Here is a 22,835-nt window from a genome sequence, read left to right as displayed (position 1 = left end):
AACACTTAGAATAATCAAGATTAGTCCCAAAGTAGAGAGGAAAAAATGTTCCCTTTTCCCTTCTTTATAGAAGTGGGGGGACCATACAGAACATTGAACATACTATCAGCTTCGGCAATTGTGTTGTCTAATTTTACCCAACTCCTTTTTTCTAAACTCCCTTTGTATTCTTTGTTGCAAAGGATGACTCTGGGAAGGGGTAAAGGAAGACAGATAAATGTAATGGATTATAACTGCACCATAAAAAATAATAAATATGAAGAGTTCAGAGAAGCATGGGTAGACAGACTTAACCATGAACTGATGCACAGTGAAGTAAGCTAAACCAGGAAGGCAGTATATGCAGTGACTACAGCAGCATGAACAGAAAGAACAGGAAAGTGAAACTAACTGGATAATTAGAATAAGCTTGGCCTAGGAGACAGGAGAAGACAGTGCACCCCCCCTTTCTTTTTTGCAGAGGCATGGGACTGTGAGTGTGGAATATTGCCCATACTGTCAGACACAGTGGGTACCTTGTTTTGTTTTGCTGAACTACCTTTCTTCTATCTTTTTCAAATATTGGTTACAAGGGAGAGTTTTCTGGGAAAGAAAAGAGCAGGGAATATATTCAGAAACAAAGGTGACATAAAAACAAAAGGGCAACAAAAATAAAGTTTAAAAAAATAAATGAAGGCATGAATTTAATAACCTCAACATTGTACTCGAGAATGCCTATGAATAAGGAAGTCCTAAAATGATGCACTCTAGTGGGCCTTTGTGGGAGTTGTTTTTGCCCTTTCGCCATCTCATGCTGTCTGTCATCTTTGGTTCAGCTTCTTTGCCTTCCTGATTATACCATGTCAGAGATCCATGGAATCTGATTCCTGGCATGAAGCCACTGCAGGGACTCTGGCCCTATGGCCCATGTATATAATGCTGTTGACTGTAACTGGTGAAATGGGAATGTTGAGGTGCTTGGTGTCTTTTGTGATAATGGCAGTATTCCACTTAGTACAGATGGGTACTTTTTCCAAAATGTGAGGGAGTTTACGGAGTTAATGCCAGAGACTTGATTGACAGAAGAGGAAGGGCTAGTTTTGACAATCTCTCTATGACAGTCTGAGCTCTCTTCAGTCTGATTATGCCAGTTGTCTTTTAAATTCAGTTCTATTCACTTATCAACTCAAAGAATATTTTTCTGGTACAGCCTGAGGCCCTGTACTTGAGTATTAATTTCTCAAGAGCTTGGCCTGAACTTTATTCAGAATTGTTTTTTACTCCTCTGGCTCTTGGCAGTAAACTCCTAGGATTGGGTCTTTGCAGGGTGAGAAGGATTGGCAAAAGTATGAGACAGCTCGCAGATTGAAGAAGTGTGTAGACAAGATCCGGAACCAATACCGAGAAGACTGGAAGTCCAAGGAGATGAAAGTCCGACAGAGGGCTGTAGCATTATACTTCATTGACAAGGTAAGGGGCACATTGACATGGAACTAGTGAATGGGTTTTCCCCTTTCGTTTTTGTTTTTTTAACTTGGCCCTAGGTAAAGGGCTGCTGCTAGCCCCATGCTCCAGCTCTGTTTCTGGCCAAGAGTAGAATAGCCCATGTAAAATAATGAGGATGAGTGGAGAATCAGGTAGTTACTATCCTGAAGAAGCCAGTTCTTACTGTAGCATCTTCAGGTGAAAGGCAGAAAGTCTTTTTTGTAGTTATCTAATTACTCTGCTGTTTTGTATTCCCATGCTACATCAGATAACCCCAGTCAAAATTGTTTTGTAATAATGTCACATTACTCAAACCTCATGATAAAGTTGGGAAACCCTGCTTTCTGTCCATTGATAGCATTTTTTCCTTTGGAACTAATTACCCCAATAACATCATTTTGCTTAATTATCATGTTTGGGCAGAGTTTGCCTGTAGCAAACCATTTCAAGACTGAGCATGGTTGTTTGCTGAGAACCCCTGGCTTCTCAGTTCTTAAAATCTAGCATGGGGCAGCATCTTATTTGCAGCTCTATTTTAAAAAGCCAGACTCATTCTGTCGCTTTCTTTGAAATAATTTGTATTAGTGAAAGAAAGCAGCAGCCAAGTTGTCTGAACTAGGAGAAGTTATAAATCTCTCCAATCTCCACTTTTCCACCTCAAAGTACAGCAGAGCAAGGGTTCTTAATCTCGAATTATATTTCGTGAATTTTTTTTAAACATATTGATAACTGTCTCTCAGTATAATTGTTTTCCTTTGTAATCTTCTGTGTTTATTCGATAGAATCCAAACTTCACAGAACAAATCCCGTTAATAAACGGATTTGTTCTGTAAAACCTGGACTCGGTCAAAAGGCTGCATCCAGGGACCTAGAAGGCCACATGTGGCCACAGGTTCCCCATCCCTTGACTCGATAGCAAAGGGGAATTCCTAATACTATCCAAAGAGGAGTAAACGGCTTCCTTTTTTAATTTCATGAAATCTTAGTCTAACCTCTATTTTAACTCATATTTTTCACCTATTTTCTTCTCATTCTGCCATCTCCTCTTCCTCCTTTCCTGTCCCCCCCAACTCCCACTGCCAAATCTACAGCTTGCTCTGAGAGCTGGTAATGAGAAGGAAGAAGGGGAGACAGCTGATACTGTGGGCTGCTGTTCCCTCCGAGTAGAGCACATTAACTTACATCCAGAGATGGATGGCCAAGAATACGTGGTCGAGTTTGATTTCCTAGGGAAGGATTCCATTCGATACTACAACAAGGTTCCTGTTGAGAAGAGGGTAAGCAGCTCTGGTTGGTGTTCATGGCTGTAAAAGGGGTGACATGAAAGGCATAGACTGTCCCTTATTTTGTGTCTTTTAAACATCTTTTTGGCCCCGTTTCCTCATTTATGTCCCCAAGGATAAGGCAACAAACTCTTAGCATCATTGATACGCAGCAGAATGTGCTTCAGAGGCTTTGGTATTGCAGCAATTGTAGTCCAGTGCAAAGCTTTCAAATATGAATCTCAGGCCTGTATAGACCCCAGCCATTCTTATATATTTGCCCTTCAAAAAACTTCTCCCAATTTCCCTCTCAGAGCCTGACCTGTGACCTCTGGTCATGAGGAAAAGCTATTTTAGGGCTTACATCTCAAAGGTTTTCTGATGTGTCTCAGTAGATGACCCCTCACAGCTGAAGGTACCAGTGAGCTTGGTTTTTGAACTGTTCCAGGTCAGGATATAATGAATATGTTGTTTTTCAGTATATTTTTATACTCTTGTTGTTTTCCTTTAGGTTTTTAAGAACCTTCAGCTATTTATGGAGAACAAACAGCCTGAGGATGATCTTTTTGACAGACTCAATGTAAGTATACTCAAGAGTTAAGCTGTGTTGTGAGCCTAGAGCTAGGGGATGGCACCTGTGGGTGACTCAGGTCAGCCCCTACAGCTGCAGTCAGTCCCACTCCCCCAGCTGCAGGACCTTTTCCTTGTGTGAGCTATCTAGAAGGGCTCAGAAACTGCCGAAGTGAACAGCTTGCCTATACACCACAGGCAGCATCAGTGTGTTTCTGCCTTTCTTGAGAGTATCCCTAACTCTCTTTGTCAGGGCAGTCTTTCGCAGATGGTCTTGATCCTTTAGCAGACCTGAGCTTGAAATTCTAGACCTACCTTTAGTTTGTCCAAATCTGAGATGCTCAAGTTTCTAGGGTTTTGTGGAAAAAAGAAGACACTGTTTTTTCAGCTTTTAGCCTAGCTCTCTGAAGTTACTGCTAGCCCCTAACTTTCCATCCAGCAGAGGGCACTAACATGCCCTCCTCTGCCAGTGTTTGGTCTCATTGGTCCCCAAGTGGGAGCAAAATTGTATTGATGTGTGATGAGATCTAGTGACTTGGAAGTAAGTGAGTAGTATTTCAGGGCTAGGGTTTCAACTGAAATTCTCAATTCCTCTCCTAGACTAGTATCCTCAACAAACACCTTCAGGATCTCATGGAGGGCTTGACGGCCAAAGTCTTCCGTACGTACAATGCCTCTATCACGCTACAGCAGCAGCTAAAGGAGCTCACTGCCCGTAAGTGTTCCCCGTCTGAGTAGAATGAGCACAGTTTGGAGTATGGAGCTTACAGCTCATTGAATCCCACTCCTGCAGGAGTACATAGGTGCAGGACGTGTGTGTGTGTGTGTGTGTGTGTGTGTGTCTGCGTGTCTGTGTGTGTGGTGTGTGTGTGTCTGTGTGTGTGTGTGTGGTGTCTGTGTGTGTCTGTGTGTGTGTGGTGTGTGTGTCTGTGTGTGTGTGTGTGGTGTGTGTGTGCGTGTGTCTGTGTGCGTGTCTGTGTGCGTGTGTCTGCGTGCGCGTGTGTGCGTGCGTGTGTCTGCGCGTGCGTGTGTGCGCGTGCGTGCATGCGTGTGTGCGCGTGCGTGCGTGCGTGTGTGTGGCTATGCTGGAGAAGCTGAGACAACAATATCCCCTACGCTGGCTTTATGTTCAAGCACAGCTCTGTAAAGGCTTTTATTTTTTTATATATGTTATTACAAAGCTCACTCTGGTGAAGACATTGTGATATGATGTCCTTTTGAAATTGGAAAGCAAGTAGGGTTGTCATGGTTACTAGATGGAAAAGGTGGCAGTGAACCTTTTCCCTGAAGTATATGCTATTTTGCCATCATAGCTGGTTGTATTTTCCAAAAACTAGCTCCAAAGGGTATTTGCCAATACCCCAAAGCAATTTGGTGGAGCCAGATTACTGCCAAGTTTTCATTACTCTCCATAATATGTAGAATGACTTTAATGCTTTGCAGTATATATAAGGGAGTTCAAGAAGTGTGTGCTATGGTGAGGGTGGGTGAGTTGTCAGATGGGGAACAGAGGACAATACACAGCATGGTTTCAGGACCAGAGTTTCAACAGCTTTTCAAGTGCTGAGGAAGCTTATAGAGCAACATTATATTATTGCCTTCAAAAAAGGTTCACTAGACACAGCCTGCTTTTTCGTTTCACATGACCTTTTCTTTTCAAAGCTAGACAGAGTTGTAGGCTTGAATAAAAAGTCTGTAGTTCCCTCATTGTAACTGAGATTCTTCTCTTGTTTTTCCTGGCCTTTTCCTGGCTCAAATGCAAATTTTCCACTAATCCTCTAAGGACTGGGGCAAGTAATATTGGTGTGGGATTGATGGGTTTTTATTTGGCTGAATGAGGGTGAAGGTTATCCACTATCTAGAATTCATCCTCTCAAGCCCTTCCCCCTCACTACCATCACTCCCCCGTTACCCCTTATTAAAGGCCAACCCAGAATGGCATGGGAGATTCCAGGTAGTATTTTGATTTCTTATTATCAGATTTTGTGACCTTGACTGTCTCTTAATCTTTGGAATGAAATAAAAGCCAGTAACATGAGTGGGGTAGAAAGGCTGGGATCTCAAAATCAAGTTCTCCAACTTATCCCAGTGTTTGTTCTTTTACAGCGGATGAAAATATCCCAGCAAAGATCCTTTCTTATAACCGTGCCAATAGAGCTGTTGCGATTCTGTGTAACCATCAGAGGGCGCCACCAAAGACTTTTGAGAAGTCCATGATGAACCTGCAGACTAAGGTAAGTAACTTCAAACTTTTTGTCATTGGTGACAATGCCCCATGGGTGCTTCAGTCCAGCTTAGTGCATTTGCAATACAGGATCAGAAAGTTTTGCTGAAATGAAAACTGTTCTAGAAGAAAAGGGCAAGTGCTATCTGAAAATACTCAAAATGCAAAAATTCTTCTCTGCATGACTAGGAGAGGACAGGACTCTTGCCATTGTTTGAAAGGACATTACATGTTGGACAATGATTCTCTGTTAAGTGTTACAGATTTCCCCTTCTCTATGTAGCCATTGTGAGAAGATAGCACAGCATCAGTAGTCTTTTGGGGAAGTGGTGTATTGTATTCCTTATAACTTTTGGAGATGAGTGGGCACAGAGAAGGAAGAAATGGCTGCCTCCTATATTCTTGGGCAGTAGCTCTCCAAATGATATCACATGGTTGGAGGAAGTAGCTCTCCACTCTCTGCATGGGGCTAGCCTTTCCTGGATCTTTGGTTTGATATCCACAGTCAATTCTTTGTCCGCACCAGGAACAAGGCAAGATTACTATTAATTAAATTAACTAAAATTAAAAATTAATGTTAATCAGGGACACATTTTGTAAAGCCCACTTTGAGTACACAGCCATGTTGCACACTCCAGGTTCAGTCACTTACAGAATCCCAGAATATGAAAGTCAGAAGGGACCTTGTTGCCACCTAGTCCAACCTTTCCCCAAAAGAATCCTCACTATGAGATACCTGACTCCCCAGCCATAAATGGCCATCCCGCCTCCTGCTTGCAGACTTCCAGGCAGCTCTCTTTTGGACAGTTTGAAATCTTAGGAAGTTACTTAGAATCATCACTTGAGGATAGTGAGAGAAATAAGAATGAGGTTTGTCACAGAGGAAGTGAGACCTGAGCCAAGCCTTGAAAAAAGCTAAGGATTCTAAGAGGCAAAAATGCAGAAAAGAATACATTGTAGACATTAGGGACAGATTGTGCAAAAGTGGTGCCAGTGAAAGCTGAAAAGCAAATTCAGGGAATAGAAAGTGGGCCAATTTCACAGGAATGTCCCGTGTCTAGAGGGGAGTAATAGGACATAAAAAAGTCTGAAAAAGCAAGGTGGAGCTGGAATGCAGAGATTTTCAGATGCAGCCTCGAGAGACTGTACTTTGTCATAAAGGCAGTTGGAAACCAGTGAAGATTCTTGAGCTAGAGAGTGACCTGGTCAGATCTGGGCCTTTGTGAAGCTGGGAAGGATGGTGGCACCTTCAGCACAAACCTCTGGACCACCATTTCCTCCTCTGTACTATAAGGGGCTGGGGCTAAGTGATCTCTGAGGTCCCTCCCAGCTCTAAATCCTGTGTGGTTCCCTCTGCTGCGTTGCAGGTGTGGCTTTTTTCCTGCAGTCATGGTCAATGAGCAGTTGTTTCTTAGTCCTCGTCTTCCTGCTCTTTCCCTCCCCCATTTTGCCTTCTCTTAAAGTGGGTGATGACTCCTGTGGTTTGCTGCATTTAGAGCCCCAAGATGATCTCAGCCAGTGGTATGAGGGTTTCTTTTGTGTACAGCCTTCAGTTATCATAGCTTGGCCTCAGCCAATATATATGTTAGGGCAAAAGCCATTGGTAGTAAAATGTATTTGATGATTCCATTTCAAATGTCCTTCACAATACTGGGCTCTGTTTTCACCCTCAAGTATTCTGTGTGTGTCTGGAGGGAGACAATGAGAGGCTTCAGCAAGCTGCCTCTCCAGGCCCCTGAGTGATGCCTTGCTCTGTGCTCTGGAGGTTACAGCTGGTGGAGAAATCAGCAGGCTATCTAAGGGAATGGGCATTTTTCATTCCAAGGTGAAGGTGATTTATGTTTGATACCATTTTTGTGCGGCTCACCCAATGCTTGGCTTTAACCTTGCCTGTCAGTTTCCTTCACAAGCCCTTTTGAACCTTGAATCACTTAAATAACTTAGCATGTCCATCAGATTATTCTGGGATCATCTTACATTTGCCCTGGCCATGGCAAAAAGGCACACAAGCCCTTGGAGAAAATCAGTGCTGAGAGTTCCAGGAGTGAGTTGGAAGTAGCAGCACATCACTGATACAGAGATCTGGTCAAAGTTACTGGGCCTTGGGTTTAATTATAGCCAGAAAAGCTAAAGTCAAGATTTTGTCCTTAACTATTCCACTTTCCCCATCCCCTTCCTGACCCTTTTCTACCTCTACCCTCTGCTCCCCGGCCCCCCTTTCTGTCCAGTATTTTCCCTCTCCTTCCTCTGTCCCAGGGTAGGAATGAGGCAGTAATCACACCTCGACTGTACTGAGTCTCTTTGCAAAGCTTGTCAGCCTAGGAAAGAGATGGAGGAGGGCAGCATATTGACCAGACGTGGGGATGGAGCAGCAGGAGCTTGGAATTGTCCGAATTGTTAAGGGGGAGGCAGGAAGACCCTAGTGCCACCTTCTCACTCTGTCCGTACACTAGTACCTCTCTCTTCATCATGTGATTGTCCAGGGGGTCACCAAACAAACAAAATGCTGGGTATCTTATAGACAATAACTTCGCATTTTTCTAATTATTACTAGCTTTCCTGCTCTGTTTTAAGAATCCTTGCATTGCTGGGATTCTTGAGTCTCGTGTCTTGGTGCCTGGCATGTTCTTGTGCTGGATCTTCCTCTTTCTGAGGAGCTGTTTGTCATCTTCCCAGGGGCCCTGGAAATTTTAGAGGAATATGCTTGTCCTGGCTCTCTCTGAAGACCCTGAGGCAGTCTAAAGGTTGATCCTCTGGCATGCTGGGGGCCAGTGAGAATCCATTGTCTGAGCATCTCTTGTTCTTTGTCTGAGAGCTTTGTGTTTCCCACTCTCAAGCTAAAGAATTCTTTAATAATGATTAATTATGAATTAATAATGGTTAAATATGTATTTTATAAACATATAATATACATATTTATAAATATATTTATTTTGATAATAAAGATTCATAATAAAGGAAAAATAATAGCTAACATTTATATCATGCTTACTAAATGCCAGATATTATGCAAAGCACTTTACAATTATTATCTCATCTGATCCTCACAACCACCCCAGGAGGTAGGTGCTGTTATTATCCTTATTTTACAGATGAGGAAACTGAGGCAAATAGAGGTTAAGAGACTTACCCAGGGTTATACTGCTAGTAAGTGTCTGAGGTTAGATTGAAAGTCAGGTCTTCTGACTCCAAGAACTTTTTATGACAAGGAAATTCAAATTCCTGATTTTCTTCAAGGCTCAGCTCAAGTACTGCCTTCCTAATGAGGCCTTTCTTGAGCCCCATAGTTGCTGTTGTCTTCTCCCCACAAATTGTCTTTTATTTACATATTTTTATTCATTTATTTTGTGAACATTTTTCTCTCCCACTGCCTCTCCTGAGTGCATTAAAAAACCCCAAAACTGTCACGACAAATATACATAGTACAGCGTAACAAATTCCCACATTGACCATGCCCCCAAAATGTATATTTCATTCTGCATTGTAAGTCCATCACCTCTGGTAGCAGGTGGGTGGCATGGATCATCTTCAGTCCTCTGACCTTGTGCTGTATCGCAGCATTTGTCAGAGTTCTAAAGTCTTCAAAGTTGTTTTGCTTTATAATGTTGTCATTGTATAAATTGGTCTCCTAGTACCACTTACTTCATTATATATCCGTTCATAGAGGTCTTCCCCCTTTCCTGTGAAACTGTTGATTTCTTAAATTTCTTTCTATGCCATGATTTGTTTATCTATTCCCCAACATGAGAGTATCTTGCAGCCTACAGTTTTTGGCTGCCACATAAAGAGTTGGTATAATTGGGGAGGTGGGGTATAGATCCTTTTCCTCATTCTTTAATTTATCGTTCATTGGGGTGTGGTCTTAGTGGTTGTATCACTGGATCAAGACATACATTTTGTGTGTCCTTGTGCAAAGAGGCAGCATGTCATAGCAGCTGTTCCTGGCGCCAGAACCTGGAAGCCCCTGTCACACAGACTTTGTTACTCTGGGCAAGTCATTGAACGTGTTGGTACTCTGGGCAGCTGTCTAAGCCATACGGTGCAGAGCAGGTATATTGGAGAAGAGAATTCTTCATCTAGGAATCCTTTTAAAGCCAATGAAAGACTAGGTCATATATGTGTGTGTGCGTGTGTGTGTGTGTGTGTTTTCTTATTTTTTTATATGATTTGTTTCTTATTTTCTCATATGGGAAAAAGGACTATTTCATCTTGTCTTTGTATACCCAACACTACCCAGGACACAGCAGGCACTTAATGTTTACTTACTTGTGTCTCAGTTGCTTGGTTTTGGTGAGCTCTGAGACTCTTGCCAGCCTGTTGTTTGCCAAGGGTTTTCTTTTCCTTGAAATCTCCTTTTCATCATTTTCCTATGGCCCTTCAGAAAATAGGTATTGAGAATTAATAATCTTTCTAGAGTTATGACATCCTTATAAAGTTAATGCTCAAAAGATATGAACAGTCCATTCTCAGGTGTATAGTAATCAGAACTATCTATAGTTATGTGAAAAATGCTATAAATCACTATTGATTGGAGAAATGCAAATTAAAACAATTCTAAAATACTACCTCACACCTGTTAGATTGGCTAATAAGACAGAAAGGGGAAATGACAAATGTTGGAAGGGATGTGGCAAAATTGAGACACTAATGTATTGTTAGTGGAATTGTGACCTGATTCAAGTGTTCTGTAGAACAATTTGGAACTATGCCCAAAAAGCTTTAAAACCATGTATGCATAGTTTTGGATCCAGCAATACCACCCCTAGGTCTGTATCCCAAAAGAGATGTAAAAGAAAAACAAAAGGAAACCACCTATATGTGCAAAAATATTTAAGACAGCTCTTTTCTGGTGGCAAAGAATTGGAACTTGAGGAGATGCCCATCAGTTTGGGAATGGCTGGTAGAAGTTGTGGTATATGATTGTGGTGGAATACTACTGTGCTATAAGAAATTATAAGCAGAATGCTCTCAGAAAAACCAGGGGAACATTATACAAAGTAACAGCAATACTGTAAAATGATCAGCTGTGGGTGAATGGCTTAACTCCTCTCAGCAATAAAACAATCCAAGACAACTCTGAAGGACTTAGGATGAAAAATGCTATCCATCTCCAGAGACAGCACTGGCATCTGAATACAGATCAAATCATAGTTTTTTGAAACTTTATTTTTCTTGAGGGGTTTTTTTTTTTTTGGTCTGTGCTTTCTTTTATAATGTGACTAATATGGGAACATATTTTACAAGACTACACATATATAACCTATATTAAATTGCTTGCCTTCTCAGTGGACGGGAGGGTGAGGAGGGAGGGAGAGAATTTGGAACTCAAAATTTAAAAAACAAATGTTAAAAATTATTTTTACATGTAATTGGGGAAAAATAAAATACTAAATAAATAATTTTTTTTTAAATGAGAGCCTAGAAGCAAAGCCCCTGAAGTTTCCCGAGGTTCCCCTAGCCCAATGAGGCTGCTTTCCCTCTCCTCTGGGTCACCAGAGGCCCTCCCTCTTGCAGGAGCTTTGTCTAACCCAGATCCCTGCTATTTTTTTTTCTGACTCAGATTGATGCCAAGAAGGACCAGTTAGCTGACGCCCGAAGAGATCTGAAAAGTGCCAAAGCTGAGGCCAAGGTCCGAAAGGATGTCAAGTCTAAAAAGTACGTCCTGACATTGAGATCCCACACAGGGGCAAGGGGTTCACAGCAGGGAGCCCAGCGACATAGGGAAAAGCAGGAAGTCCGGCTTTCTAAGAGCCTATCATTGGCTTCTTTTGGCATCTAAGACTTTAAATTGTTGAAGTCCAGTGACTAAACTGTGAACAAAGCGTGTTTGTGGATATCATGAGAGTTGGGAGACTCTGAGGTTTACCTCTGCCTTGTTCTTACAGGGTGGTAGAGACTAAGAAGAAAGCTGTACAGAGGCTGGAGGAGCAGTTGATGAAACTGGAGGTTCAGGCCACAGACAGAGAGGAGAACAAACAGATTGCCTTGGGAACCTCCAAACTCAACTATTTAGATCCCAGGATCTCAGTTGCTTGGTAAGCCTCTGCCATCTACGTGGAGGAAGTACGGCTCTTTATGTCCCTTTCTAAAGCTTCCTCGCTTCCCTCATGTTCCCTCCACTCCTGGGAGACCATAGTGATGGCTTTCCTACTTTGGAATTCAGCTTTGAAAGAAGAGGCTTAGGGAGGCCTGGCCTTTTCTGTAGGCTTGCAGGCATCAGTTCCCCTTCAACTCAAAGGAATAGGTTATGGCCAACAACCAATCTTTTTTTATGAGTTATTGCTTTTGAAATGGTTTTTAATTTTTATTTTAAAATTTCCTGGAAAGACATTCAGGCTTACAGGACTGAGAGCAAAACTCTGTCATAGGAACTCATTTTCCAACAAGTCACATAAGTTTGAGTTTAGTTTGGTTTTTTTTTTTAAAGCAACAATTTAAAATAGCATAACAAAACATTTAATTGGTCTACTTTTTTTTTAGATCAGACCTGAGCTTTCATAGGTATAGGAAACTGTTGCTGGTAACAAAACTCTATACCAATGCAGACCAGTACCTGCTCCTGGACTAAAGTTCCTGGGGTCAAAGAGAAATTGATTAATATGGCCAGAGTCCCAGCATGTGTGATAAGTAATAATATGTAAAATTACAGTATGTTTTATAAGCAGGCCTTGAGCCCAGGCCACATGTGGCCCTCTAGATCCTCAAGTGCAGCCCTTTGAGTCCAAGTTTTACAGAACAGATCCTTTCATTAAGGGGATTTGTTGTGCAAAGTTTGGATTTATCAAAGGGCCCCTACTTGAGCACCACATGTGACCTCCAGGCTGCAGGTTCCCCACCCCTGCTGGACTGGACCATGCTTCCTCTCCACTTCATTCAGTTTGAAAATAAAAATCATATCTACCCAATAAGTATAAAAATACGTGTTTCAGTATTATGGCCATTTGAGGAAAAATTAGTGGGGGAATGAAGAGACTAAGAAACATCCCCAAATACTCCCATGAATGACATTCCCAAGATACTGACAACCTGAACCTTCTTCATAGTATGTTGTGGTTTTACAACTTTGACTTGAGGGATGAAGTTCTGTTCCCCACCCTAAAGCAACATCCATTTTAAAAAATATGTTTTAGTCTTTGGAATAAAAACTCTTAAAGAACCTTTGTGTTCTAATAGAACATTAGTTGGGAATTGGCACCAGATCTGGCCTTCTTTCTTCTCCCTCCTGGGAATCTCTTTACCTGCTAATAAATAACTAATGTTTGTCTCCTTTTTGTTTCTAGGTGTAAGAAGTGGGGAGTCCCGATTGAGAAAATCTATAACAAAACCCAGCGAGAAAAGTTTGCCTGGGCCATCGACATGGCCGATAAAGACTATGAATTTTAGTTGTTTTTATAGGGTGAGGTTTTATGGGAAGGAAACAGGTTTGAGGGATATTAAGAAACTGTGAGCCTTACTTGCCCTTGTACTTGAGGGGGTGGGGGAAAAGGGACAGCAAGTGGGCAAGGAAGTGTTAATAAGGCAACATCTTGGAGAAGAGAAAAACCTGGAAATATTCTAACAGAGAGCTGAGCCAGTTGTCCTATGGACAACTTATTTAAAAATATTTCAAATATCAAAATTCTAGCTGTATGATTTTTTTTTCATTTTTTTTGGTTTTGTTTTGTTTTTTTTTTTAAGAGGGTGAGTGGATGGGAATTTGTCAACCTTCCGCCAGACAAATTCTCTATTTCACTGAAGTTTGAGTTCTTTAGCTACTGTATACGAAGTCCGATTATATTGGTGCGTTTTTACAGTTAGGGTTTTGCAATAACTTCTATATTTTAATAGAAAATGAACTCCTAACCCTTCCCCTCCCCTTCCTGCTCCTCCTCTCCCATTTCAGGAATTTAAAATTAAGTAAAACAGAAACCCAGCGCACCTGTTAGAGCTGTCACTATCGTCATGGGAATCAATTTTCATTTAGCTTGAAGCAGTTGTGACATCGGCAGTGTTTCAGTTCAGACATCTGTTCACAGCAAAGCATGATGGGAAGATGCTTCCTGACTTGAGTGTTCCTTTTTAAATGTGAATTTTTATTTCTTTTAATTATTTTAAAATATTTAAACCTTTTTCTTGATCTTAAAGATCGTGTAGATTGGGGTTGGGAGGGATGAGGGATGAGTGAGTTTGAGAATAATGAAATAATCAGTGACTGAAACCATTTTCCCATCATTCTTTGTTCTGAGCATGTTCTGTACACTTCTAAAATACCCACCTCTCTCTTTTTTTTTCTTTTTTAAACCCCAATGTTTTTACTTGAAAGAGTCTATTGTGTAAAAAGTTCCACAGGTCAATAAATTTCGAGGAAAATGAGTATTTGGTCCCAAAAGGAAAAATAATCAAGATTTTAGGGCTTTTATTTTTTCTTTTGTAATTGTGTAAAAAAATTAAAAAAAAAACAAAAAGCAGAATTTTAATGTGAAGACTTTTTTTTTGCTATAATCATTAGTTTTAGAGGCATTGTTAGCTTAGAGTGTGTGCAAAGACCATTTCCCACATCTTTCCTCAAGTATCTTCTATTTTTATCATGAATTCCCTTTTAATCAACTGTAGGTTATTTAAAATAAATTCCTACAACTTAACGGAATCTTGGTGTCTGTGTCTTCCTTGGTCAGCAGCATGGTGTGGCTGGGCCTGGGTGTGGGGACCTCTAACTGCAGCTGACCTTACCGCCCTTCACTGCCCTGAACTGGGGGCAAAGTGAAATCTCTGCTGTGTCTTGTGTTATTTGTTCTCTCCGCAATAAAATTATCCCGCTTGGTGATGTACACAAAAGCAGTTTTGTTTTGTCCCCATAAGTGCAGTTTTGCCATACCAATCCCAGTATATGTTTTGTTTTGGTTTTTAGTTATTCCAAATACTTTAGTAAGAGTTCTTGGCTAAATATTTAAAACACCAGTTTGTGAGGATAAACTCCATTGGAGAGAGAGAATACAGAACGCAGATAGCCACGAAGCTGAAGAATTTTCTTGATTTGGGACAGGATCTGTGAGTCCACTGTTTTCTGATCAGCCTTGCGCTGCTCAGTAATCTCATATTTCTCTTTTTCTGTATCAAAAATCTCTCCTTGGTGTCTGGGTTTATGGAGCCTTTTCTTCTTGAAGTAAGCATCAGTAAGATGATTTGGAATTTTTACACCTGAAAGGTTAACCCTGGTAGACATGGCAATGACAAATTTCTGATGGGTCCTTCTCAGAGGAACATGGTTGATGGTCAGAGGTCCAGTCACCAGTAGCAAGCCACTAGCCAGCTGCTTCAGGAAAACCACTCGCCTTCCCCTGTGGTGGCCAGTGAGCATGATCGGAACGATGCCTGGAGTGATGCTAGCTCGAAGTCTCCTCACATGCTGGCTGAAGGGCTTTTTGCCATGACTTAGCAGCTTCTAGGCACATCCTCAGTAGGGTAATACCTAGGCATTTTTCAAATCTTTACCACATGGGTTCCTCTATTCTTATGGCCACCAACTGGCTTTGAGATAGTAGCAGGTACCTTCTCTTTCTCTTTCCTTTCAATCCGGGTTTTTGGTGCAGTATATTTCCACTTGTACATGGCTCTCCGGGAATACATGGCAGACCTGGAGTACCTACCAATCCCTCAGGCCAGGACTGGGTTCTGACTGCAATGCTTTCGAGGCTTTTTCACCACCTTTTCAGCCACATCTTCCTTTTTGCTCTCCTTTTTTTCCTTTTTAACCTTCTTTTCCTTTGGTTCCTTTGGGGGCTTTTCATCCGCCATCTCGAGAGACGGGAAAGAGCCAGTATATGCTTTTAGCCCAGTACTTTGGGAACCACTCTTTGACTGGGGGTAGGAAGGAGACAGTCCCTGATAACAATGAGGGGTGTTGTAGGAGAGCAGGGTATGAGCTGTATGCCGAGGTGGGGGCTATGCCAGGGGGATGTTGGGGTTTGAGGTTCATCTGCAGCTATGGAACAGAGACAACCAATACAGAGAACAAACATTTGTCCTTGGCGTTTTAAGGCCTGTGCCCTCAACACTTGACCCACTGGGTGACAAAACTGGACTTTGTTCAGGATCTAGACGGGTTGCATTTCTGTTTTCGTTCCTTTTAGAAATGCAGGTTATATGTTGTGCTTCCCTGATAGTGTTTGTATTGTCTGCTCAAAAGGTTGTTATTGGTGGTAGTTGTGGGAGACCTTAGGAGTGGCACTTTATAGTTCCTAAAGGACCAGGGAGGACGTACTGGCCAATGAGAAAAGTTACAGGGAGGCATTTTAGCTCTGTGGGAGGAAGAACTTCCCATCAGCTCTTCAGGAGCAGAATGGGCTATGCAGGAGTTAGTGGGATCCCTATTAATAGATTAGTAAAAACTTGGCACTGTTTAGCAGTTGTATTTAGAGACCTCTGGGGGTCCCCTCCAAAGTAAAGATTGCCTAAGCAGATCCTGAACACCCACACTAGGACTCATGGCTGGGCAAGGAACGTGGGTGGTGGCCGTTGTTGGAGGAGGATACTCAGGGGTCCAAAGATGGAGCCTGTGTCCCAGAACTCTGAAGATCAGGCTGGGAAAAAAAATTTTAAAAAAAGGTCAGACTGGCTCAGAGTGTGGCCTGTCACAGAGTGTGGCCTAAAAAGACTTTTTTGTGTCAAGCCATCTATGAAGCCAAAAAAAGTTAAAGATGGGATGTAACTGATGACCTTAGTGTAACGTCTGACCTATCACCAACCAGAGTTAAAACCTGACTTTGCCATCTACCCGCACTTTGGATTATGCTTTGGTTTTTGCTGCCCTTATGTATGATGCTACTGTCACTTAAAATGTCTCTTCTCCCTCTTTCCCATCCTTTAAGCCTCAGCTCAAATGCCACGCCTTCCATGAAGCCTTCCTTGGCCATTCCAGGAAGGAGTACCTTCTCTTCCTTTTCTGAACTTAGTACCATTCACTTGGCATTTAGGACACATACCTTACCTTATATTCTTAATTAGCTTCTCTTCTGGATGTACATCTGATCTCCCCAGCTAGAGTACTAGTTCCTTCAGTGCAGAGGCCTCAAGTATTTCCTCCCTCTGCCTCCCCCACAGTGCCTAATGCTCAGGAAATGCTCCTTGATATTTGAGATTCACACAAGACATGTGATGTTGAAAGCATTCAGAGATGATCATTGTCACCAAATCACTCTGACATCAGCCTCCAAAGCTCAAGCTGGCCCTAGACTTCCCTCCTCCTCTGTCAGGGCTTTGTCATTCCGGAATTCATTGCTATGATTTTCTGAGTTGTTGAAGCCCCTTCTCTACTTTCCACCTGTACAGCCTCACTTGACTGGATAATCACCTTCAGTCATTTTCTCCCTGCCGGGTGAAGTATGACTTCCTTTGATCATAAGGTTACTTTGTTCACTCTTTTAAGGACCATCCTGAACAGTTACACATGCACACATATGCACGTACCACTCCCACTGCCAGCATCATCCACAGATTTGATAAATAAGGCTGTGGACTCCATCTTCTCAGGTATCTTAAACATCCCTCCATCTCTGACTGTGGGTATCTCGTCAAACAGGAGGAATGGGAGGAGGGGTGGTTGAAGAACCTTGATCCCATTAAGAGAAAATGGCTAATTCTGCCTAGCTCCAATTGTTCCTATCTCCTTCGTGCCCAGCAACACTAATCCGTAATGAAGCACCATGCTTCGTATAATTTTATTCTCTGTTTTTGCATCCCTGGTGTCTGGCACACAGTAAATACTTGTTAATTGATCGATAGACTTCCATAAGTGTTTATCAACTTGGATTAGAGTTGCATTAGGGTTTTTTGTTTGTTTTATGATAGAGGGTGGAAAAATGACTGACCTGGACTCAAGGGCCCTAGCTTTGAGTCCTTCACCTCCACATCCAACTGTAGAGCTATGGGCATGTCACCACTTATCTGTTAAATGGAGAGAAGCCCAACACTGGTAACCACCACCTGTCTGGAAAGGTGGTAGTGAGGAGAGCCCCTTAAAAGTGTGAGTCAGTGTTCTTTTCCTCCTTTCTGTTCTCCCAAGGTCTCTTTCTTCCCCAATTTCCCTAATTGCCCTCCTCTCACTAGGTTGGTAGCTCCCTGCTGGTCCACAGAACTGTGTGCTAAAGCACTTAACATCAGATGTTCCATAATCTCTCCTTCTTTTCCCCTCTTAAGGACGGTGTCCCTTCAGTAAGTTAGAGAGGACTTTACCTGGACACCTAGATCTACCAGTGGCACCAAAAGAGCTCTTAGAGCTAGGGCAGGAATGAGTAGCATTGACCTTGCCACTTGTTTGTAATGAAGAGTCAGGGCTTGGATCCTGCTGTGAAAATCAACAGATACAACTTTGACCATTAAGGAAGGAGAAAAAGGAGAGGGGATTTGAGGCAGGGGGTACAGAGTTACAAATGAGAAAGGAACAGAAAGATACTTAGGGGTAGCTATGGGAGAGAAAGTTGGAGAGGCAAATTGAGAACAGATTGCAGAAGGCCTTGAATGTCAGCATTTTCAATGGATAAGCCTATATTAATCACTTATATACCAGGCATTGTGCTAGGTGCTGGGGATATATGTGAGTGTGTATGTATGTAGGGATGTGTTTGAGTGTGCCTCACACACACACATATATGTTTTAAAGTGCTATATAAATATTATAATCATTGCCATTACAGAGAATAAAACTAAGACCCAAGGTGTTAAGTGACTTGTCCAAGGTCACACACAGTAATAATCAGAGGCAGGATTTTTAACCCAGGTCTTGTAAATCCCAAGTCAGGTCTTTTTCTGCTGTACTGTGCTGCCTCCAGAGACACAATCTAAGGGCAGAGTCATTTGTAGACAGGAGTGGAGGGAGATGCTAGCAGCTTGGGGGAAAGGATCAGACAAGGTTCCATGTAGAAGGGTTTTAAATGATGCCAGAGATTCTGAGACATAGAAGAGAGGAGAGAGAAGGGGGATAGCCTATGGAAAGTCAAAGATTTCAGAGATGGAGTGTGATGTTATTGTATTCGTCCTTCATTGCCAAAGACCATGCCATCAGAGAAATGATGACATTACTTGCACTTGATTTTGTTTTGAGTGAGGGAGGGCTGTGCAGGTCACCAGCCTCACTTCTCCAGAGCCATCTGAATCCAGTGACCAGATGTTCATCAGGATGACTGGAGATGGCTCAGGATGCAATGGGAGACTTTGGCCTCTTTAGGCCAAGGGAGTGTGATGTGTCAGGAACAGCAAAGAGGCCAAAGTTTGGCTGGACTGTCCACTAGATGGAAAAGCCAGCTGAAGCCATTGTTGGAAGGGCTTAAAATGCCAACAGAAGGACATTATATGTGAACTTAGATAAAATAGGAAGCCATTGGAGTTTCTCAATGAGGGGATTACATGAGGAGGACCTACCACTGGATAGAAAAGGAAGAAGTAATGCAAGGAGGCTCTCGTGGGCAGGGAGTGAGGAGACACTGAACTTGAGGGGTGAGCATGTGAGTAGAGAAGAAATGAGTTCAAGAGATGTAGAGATAAAATCAACAAGGCTTGGTGACTGATTGGATAGGGATGGGGCAGGGGGCATGAAGAGTCAGAGATGACTGAGCTTGCCAACCTTCATGACTTAGAGGATGGTAGTGCCTTGAACAGAAATCAGAAAATCAGGAAGAGAGGTAGATTTGGAAGGAAGGAGGATGAGTTCTATTTCCTACACAAGGCAGCAGTATGGGACTAGAGCTTAGGTACATACCTATATATGTATATGCATATACATATATACACATATATCTGGGAATCATCTGCATGAAAATATTTGAATCCAAGGGAATTTATGAGATCATCAAGATTTGAGAGAGAGAAGAGAGCCTAGGAACAGAATGCTGACTAACACACAGGGTGGGAGCAGAACTTGGAAGATACTTCAGCAAAGGAAAGAGCAGCCAACCAGGTAGGAGAACCAAGGCAAAGTGGTATCACAAAATCCAGGAGGAAAGGTTAGCCACAACGTCAAAGGCTGCAGAGAAGCCAGGAGGGAGGAAGACAGAAAAAAAGCCATCAGACTTGCCAATTAACTGGTCACTTTGGAGAGGGCAGTTTCAATGGTCCCTGGGGAGTAAGTATGGACATCACGTGATCAAAAATTACCTTGATAGCATCTATAGGTTAGACTAGGGGAGGGGATAGTGAAAAAGGTGAGGAGTTCAAATAGGAGTCTACTATAGTAGCTCAGTCCGAAAGTTATGAAAGCCTTAATCATGTGAATATAAAGAAAGGAGATGAAAGCAAGGTTTTTTTGAGGTAGAATGCACAGAATTGATCACCTGATCAAATAGGGGGAGAATGGGGGAGAGGCTCATGTAGGACATACATTAGAAATCAGAGAGGGAAGTAGGAAGGAGGAAATAGTAATACCAGACTTCAAACTATTCTACAAAGCAGTAATCATTTAAACAAATTGGTACTGGTTAAAAGGCAGTTAGAAGTTACAGTAGACCTAGAATCAGGAAGACCTCAATTCAAATCCAGCGTCAGATACTACTTGACTTTGGGTGAATCACTTAACCTATGTGTCCCAGTTTTATCATCTCCAATGGGGATTATAATAGCGCTTACCTCCCAGCTTTGTTCTAAGTATAAAATGAGATGATTTGTAAAGGGCTTTACAAACCTTAAAGCAGCTATATCAATGCTAGCTATTACCCTTATTTTTAAAAAAAGGTTGATCAGTGGAACACAGTAGATATACAACATACAGAAGCAAACATAGTAACATCGTCTTCAGTAAACCCAAAGACCTCAAATACTGGGGTAAGGATTCATTATTTGACAAAAACTGATGGGAAAACCAGGAAGCAATTTGGAAGGAATTAAGAATAGACCAGCATTTCATGCTGTCTACCAAGATAAACTCTAAATGGGTACATGACCCAGACATAAAAGGTAACGTTGGAAGCAAATTAAAAAAGTAAGGGAGAAATTACTTTTCAGATCTATGACTAAGAAAAGAGTTCATGACCAAACATGTATCAGAGAGGATCACAGAAGATAAAATAGACAATTTTGGTTATATAAAATTTTAAGAGTTTCTGTACAAACCTAATGCAGTTAGAATGGAAACAGGTAACTGGGGCGGGGGGTGGGAGCTTTGAAGCAAATTTCTCTGATAAAGGTCTCATGTAGAAGGTATATAAGGAAATAATTCAAGTGGATAAGACTGAAAACCTTCTCTAATAGATAAATGATCAAAGAACATGAATATGGAGTTTTCAAAGGAAGAAATCCAAAATACCAACAACTATTTGAAAAAAAGAGAATGATTAGAGAAATGCATATTAAAGTAATTCTGCAGTTTTACCTTTTATCTATCAGATTGGCAAATATGACATAAGGAGAAAATGACACGTCTAAAAGACTACTGGAAAACATGCTTACTAATGAACTGTTGGTAGAGCTATAAATTGGTACAGCCATTCTGAAAAGCAATTTGGAATGATGACTCCTTTTTGTAGCAGTAAACACCCCAACAGATGCAGGAGGTCGTGCTGTACAGGTCCTTAGATCTGCTTCTCTAAAAGGAAAGCAATTTTTGAGGGGTCAATAATCACTTTAATCAAACACATATACCAACAGAGAAAATACAGGCAGGACCAACAGACAGGGCTTCCAACTGTCTGACCATAAACAATACATATATCACAGATCAACAGACAGATTCAATGTCGGACCATTACATACATAGTTACCAGAGAGAGAAGCACCAACGTCTGGGTTTTCAAAGCCAGGGGGCTCCTTAACGGCTTCCCAGAGTCTCATCTGGCCAAACGCTTCCAATGAGCAAGCCCCAAAGTAAAACCTCACCTCAAAGTATTTATACACTTTCAGAGCCAGAGGACACGACTCTCTGACCCAATGCCTCAATAGAAACTAACAAAAGGTACTGAGGCCTATTAATGGGCAGGGAAGAGCTTTAACTCTTCCCCCTACCATTAACTTTACATTAACATTACACTCTTCAAAGTCACCAAAGTATGCATACCCTTGATCCAACTATAGCATTTGGCCTGTATCCCCAAAGACATCAAAAAAAAGAGGAAAAAGATGTGTGTGTATAATAGTTTTGTGTGATACCCCAAAACTAGAAAGTAAAGAGGTGCCCACCTATTGGGAAATGACTAAACAAATTATGGTATAAGAATTAATGGAATATTATAAGAATTGTCAAAATTGACAGTTTCAGAGAAAACCAGGAAGATCTCTATGAATTGATTCAAAGTGAAAGTGACCAGAACAATTTTTAAAATAACAACTTTTTAAAGCAAAATAACTGAAAGATGTTAGAACCCTGATCAAGGCAAGTCTGAAGGACTGAAGATGAAACACACCCTGAAACACTCTGAGGCCAGAGGAGATGGAGTTAAGATGCAGAATGAAACATACATTTGGGGACAGAGTTAATGTGAGAATTGGTTACACCACACCGGACTATGTTCTTTTTCTTTTGTTATTGTGCAATGGAAGGGGGTGAGGCAGTGGGAAGAAAAGAGAGTAAATGCTTGTAATATTAAATATTAAAAGACAGCCAACAAAAGGGAATCAGAGATAGAATTTTGAACATGAGAAAATAACTGACAAGGACCTCAAGGACACAGTATGAGTGGGGCAGGTAAAGGGGACTCAGTGGAAGGAAAGAGTTCCGGGCACATTTGAAATTAAAGTAGAATGATGAAAAACAAGGGCAAATCCTTTGGAGAGACTACAGAGGAGAAAGAATCCCTTCATCCTCAAAGCCAATATTTTCATCAAAGGATCCAGCGGTAAATACTTTCCTGTCCCATCTCCTCTACACCTGTCCCTCACTCTCCTCCTCCTTAACCCCTCCCACCTTCATTAGCAACTTCCTCTCCTGAGGGACATGTTTCTCCTAAAGCCAAACTTCACTTCCCTCCCTACCCAGCCCTTGGCACTGTGCCTCGTCACATAGTTGAAACTTAATAAATATTTCTTTGTTGACTTCCTAACCTCTATCTGTCTACATCACAGCCTAGACAACTGTCTGTCCTCCATTCTTCCCTTCTGTAGTCCTGGAGGCACAGTCCAATGTCCTCTGCCACATTTCAAGTAGGGGAGATGCCAGTCTACTCTTCAATAGTCCCATTCAGCATCCCTCTTAATTTCCTCTCCCTACCACTCCCCTATGTGTGTTGTCTTTCCCTATTCAAAGGGAAACTTCTTGAGAATGTTTATGTATTTGTATTTGTACCCACTGGACATAGCACAATAGTAAGGCTTTCATTCATTGACTGATTTGTTCATTCCTGATGATGCTGGGATTC

The 22,835-nt window shown here is 41.8% G+C and overlaps 1 protein-coding gene and 1 pseudogene across 1 annotated transcript in view; one reads left to right on the top strand and one right to left on the bottom strand.

Moving 5' to 3' along the window:
* Positions 1-14,146, top strand: part of TOP1 (DNA topoisomerase I) — a 117,851-nt gene extending 103,705 nt beyond the window's left edge. The window contains exons 14-21 of the mRNA XM_072631491.1: positions 1,306-1,449; positions 2,556-2,741; positions 3,238-3,306; positions 3,897-4,011; positions 5,403-5,530; positions 11,081-11,175; positions 11,406-11,555; positions 12,801-14,146. Of these exons, the coding sequence (XP_072487592.1) occupies positions 1,306-1,449; positions 2,556-2,741; positions 3,238-3,306; positions 3,897-4,011; positions 5,403-5,530; positions 11,081-11,175; positions 11,406-11,555; positions 12,801-12,903 (990 nt within the window). The 3' untranslated portion in view covers positions 12,904-14,146. The remainder of the gene's footprint in view (positions 1-1,305; positions 1,450-2,555; positions 2,742-3,237; positions 3,307-3,896; positions 4,012-5,402; positions 5,531-11,080; positions 11,176-11,405; positions 11,556-12,800) is intronic.
* Positions 14,147-14,446: 300 nt separating this feature from the next.
* Positions 14,447-15,297, bottom strand: LOC140518929 (large ribosomal subunit protein eL6-like; annotated as a pseudogene).
* Positions 15,298-22,835: the final 7,538 nt, after the last annotated feature.

Source organism: Notamacropus eugenii, chromosome 1 (genome assembly GCF_028372415.1).
Source record: "Notamacropus eugenii isolate mMacEug1 chromosome 1, mMacEug1.pri_v2, whole genome shotgun sequence".
In the NCBI taxonomy this organism is placed as follows: domain Eukaryota; kingdom Metazoa; phylum Chordata; class Mammalia; order Diprotodontia; family Macropodidae; genus Notamacropus; species Notamacropus eugenii.
This window is presented reverse-complemented; position numbering and strand designations above follow the sequence as displayed.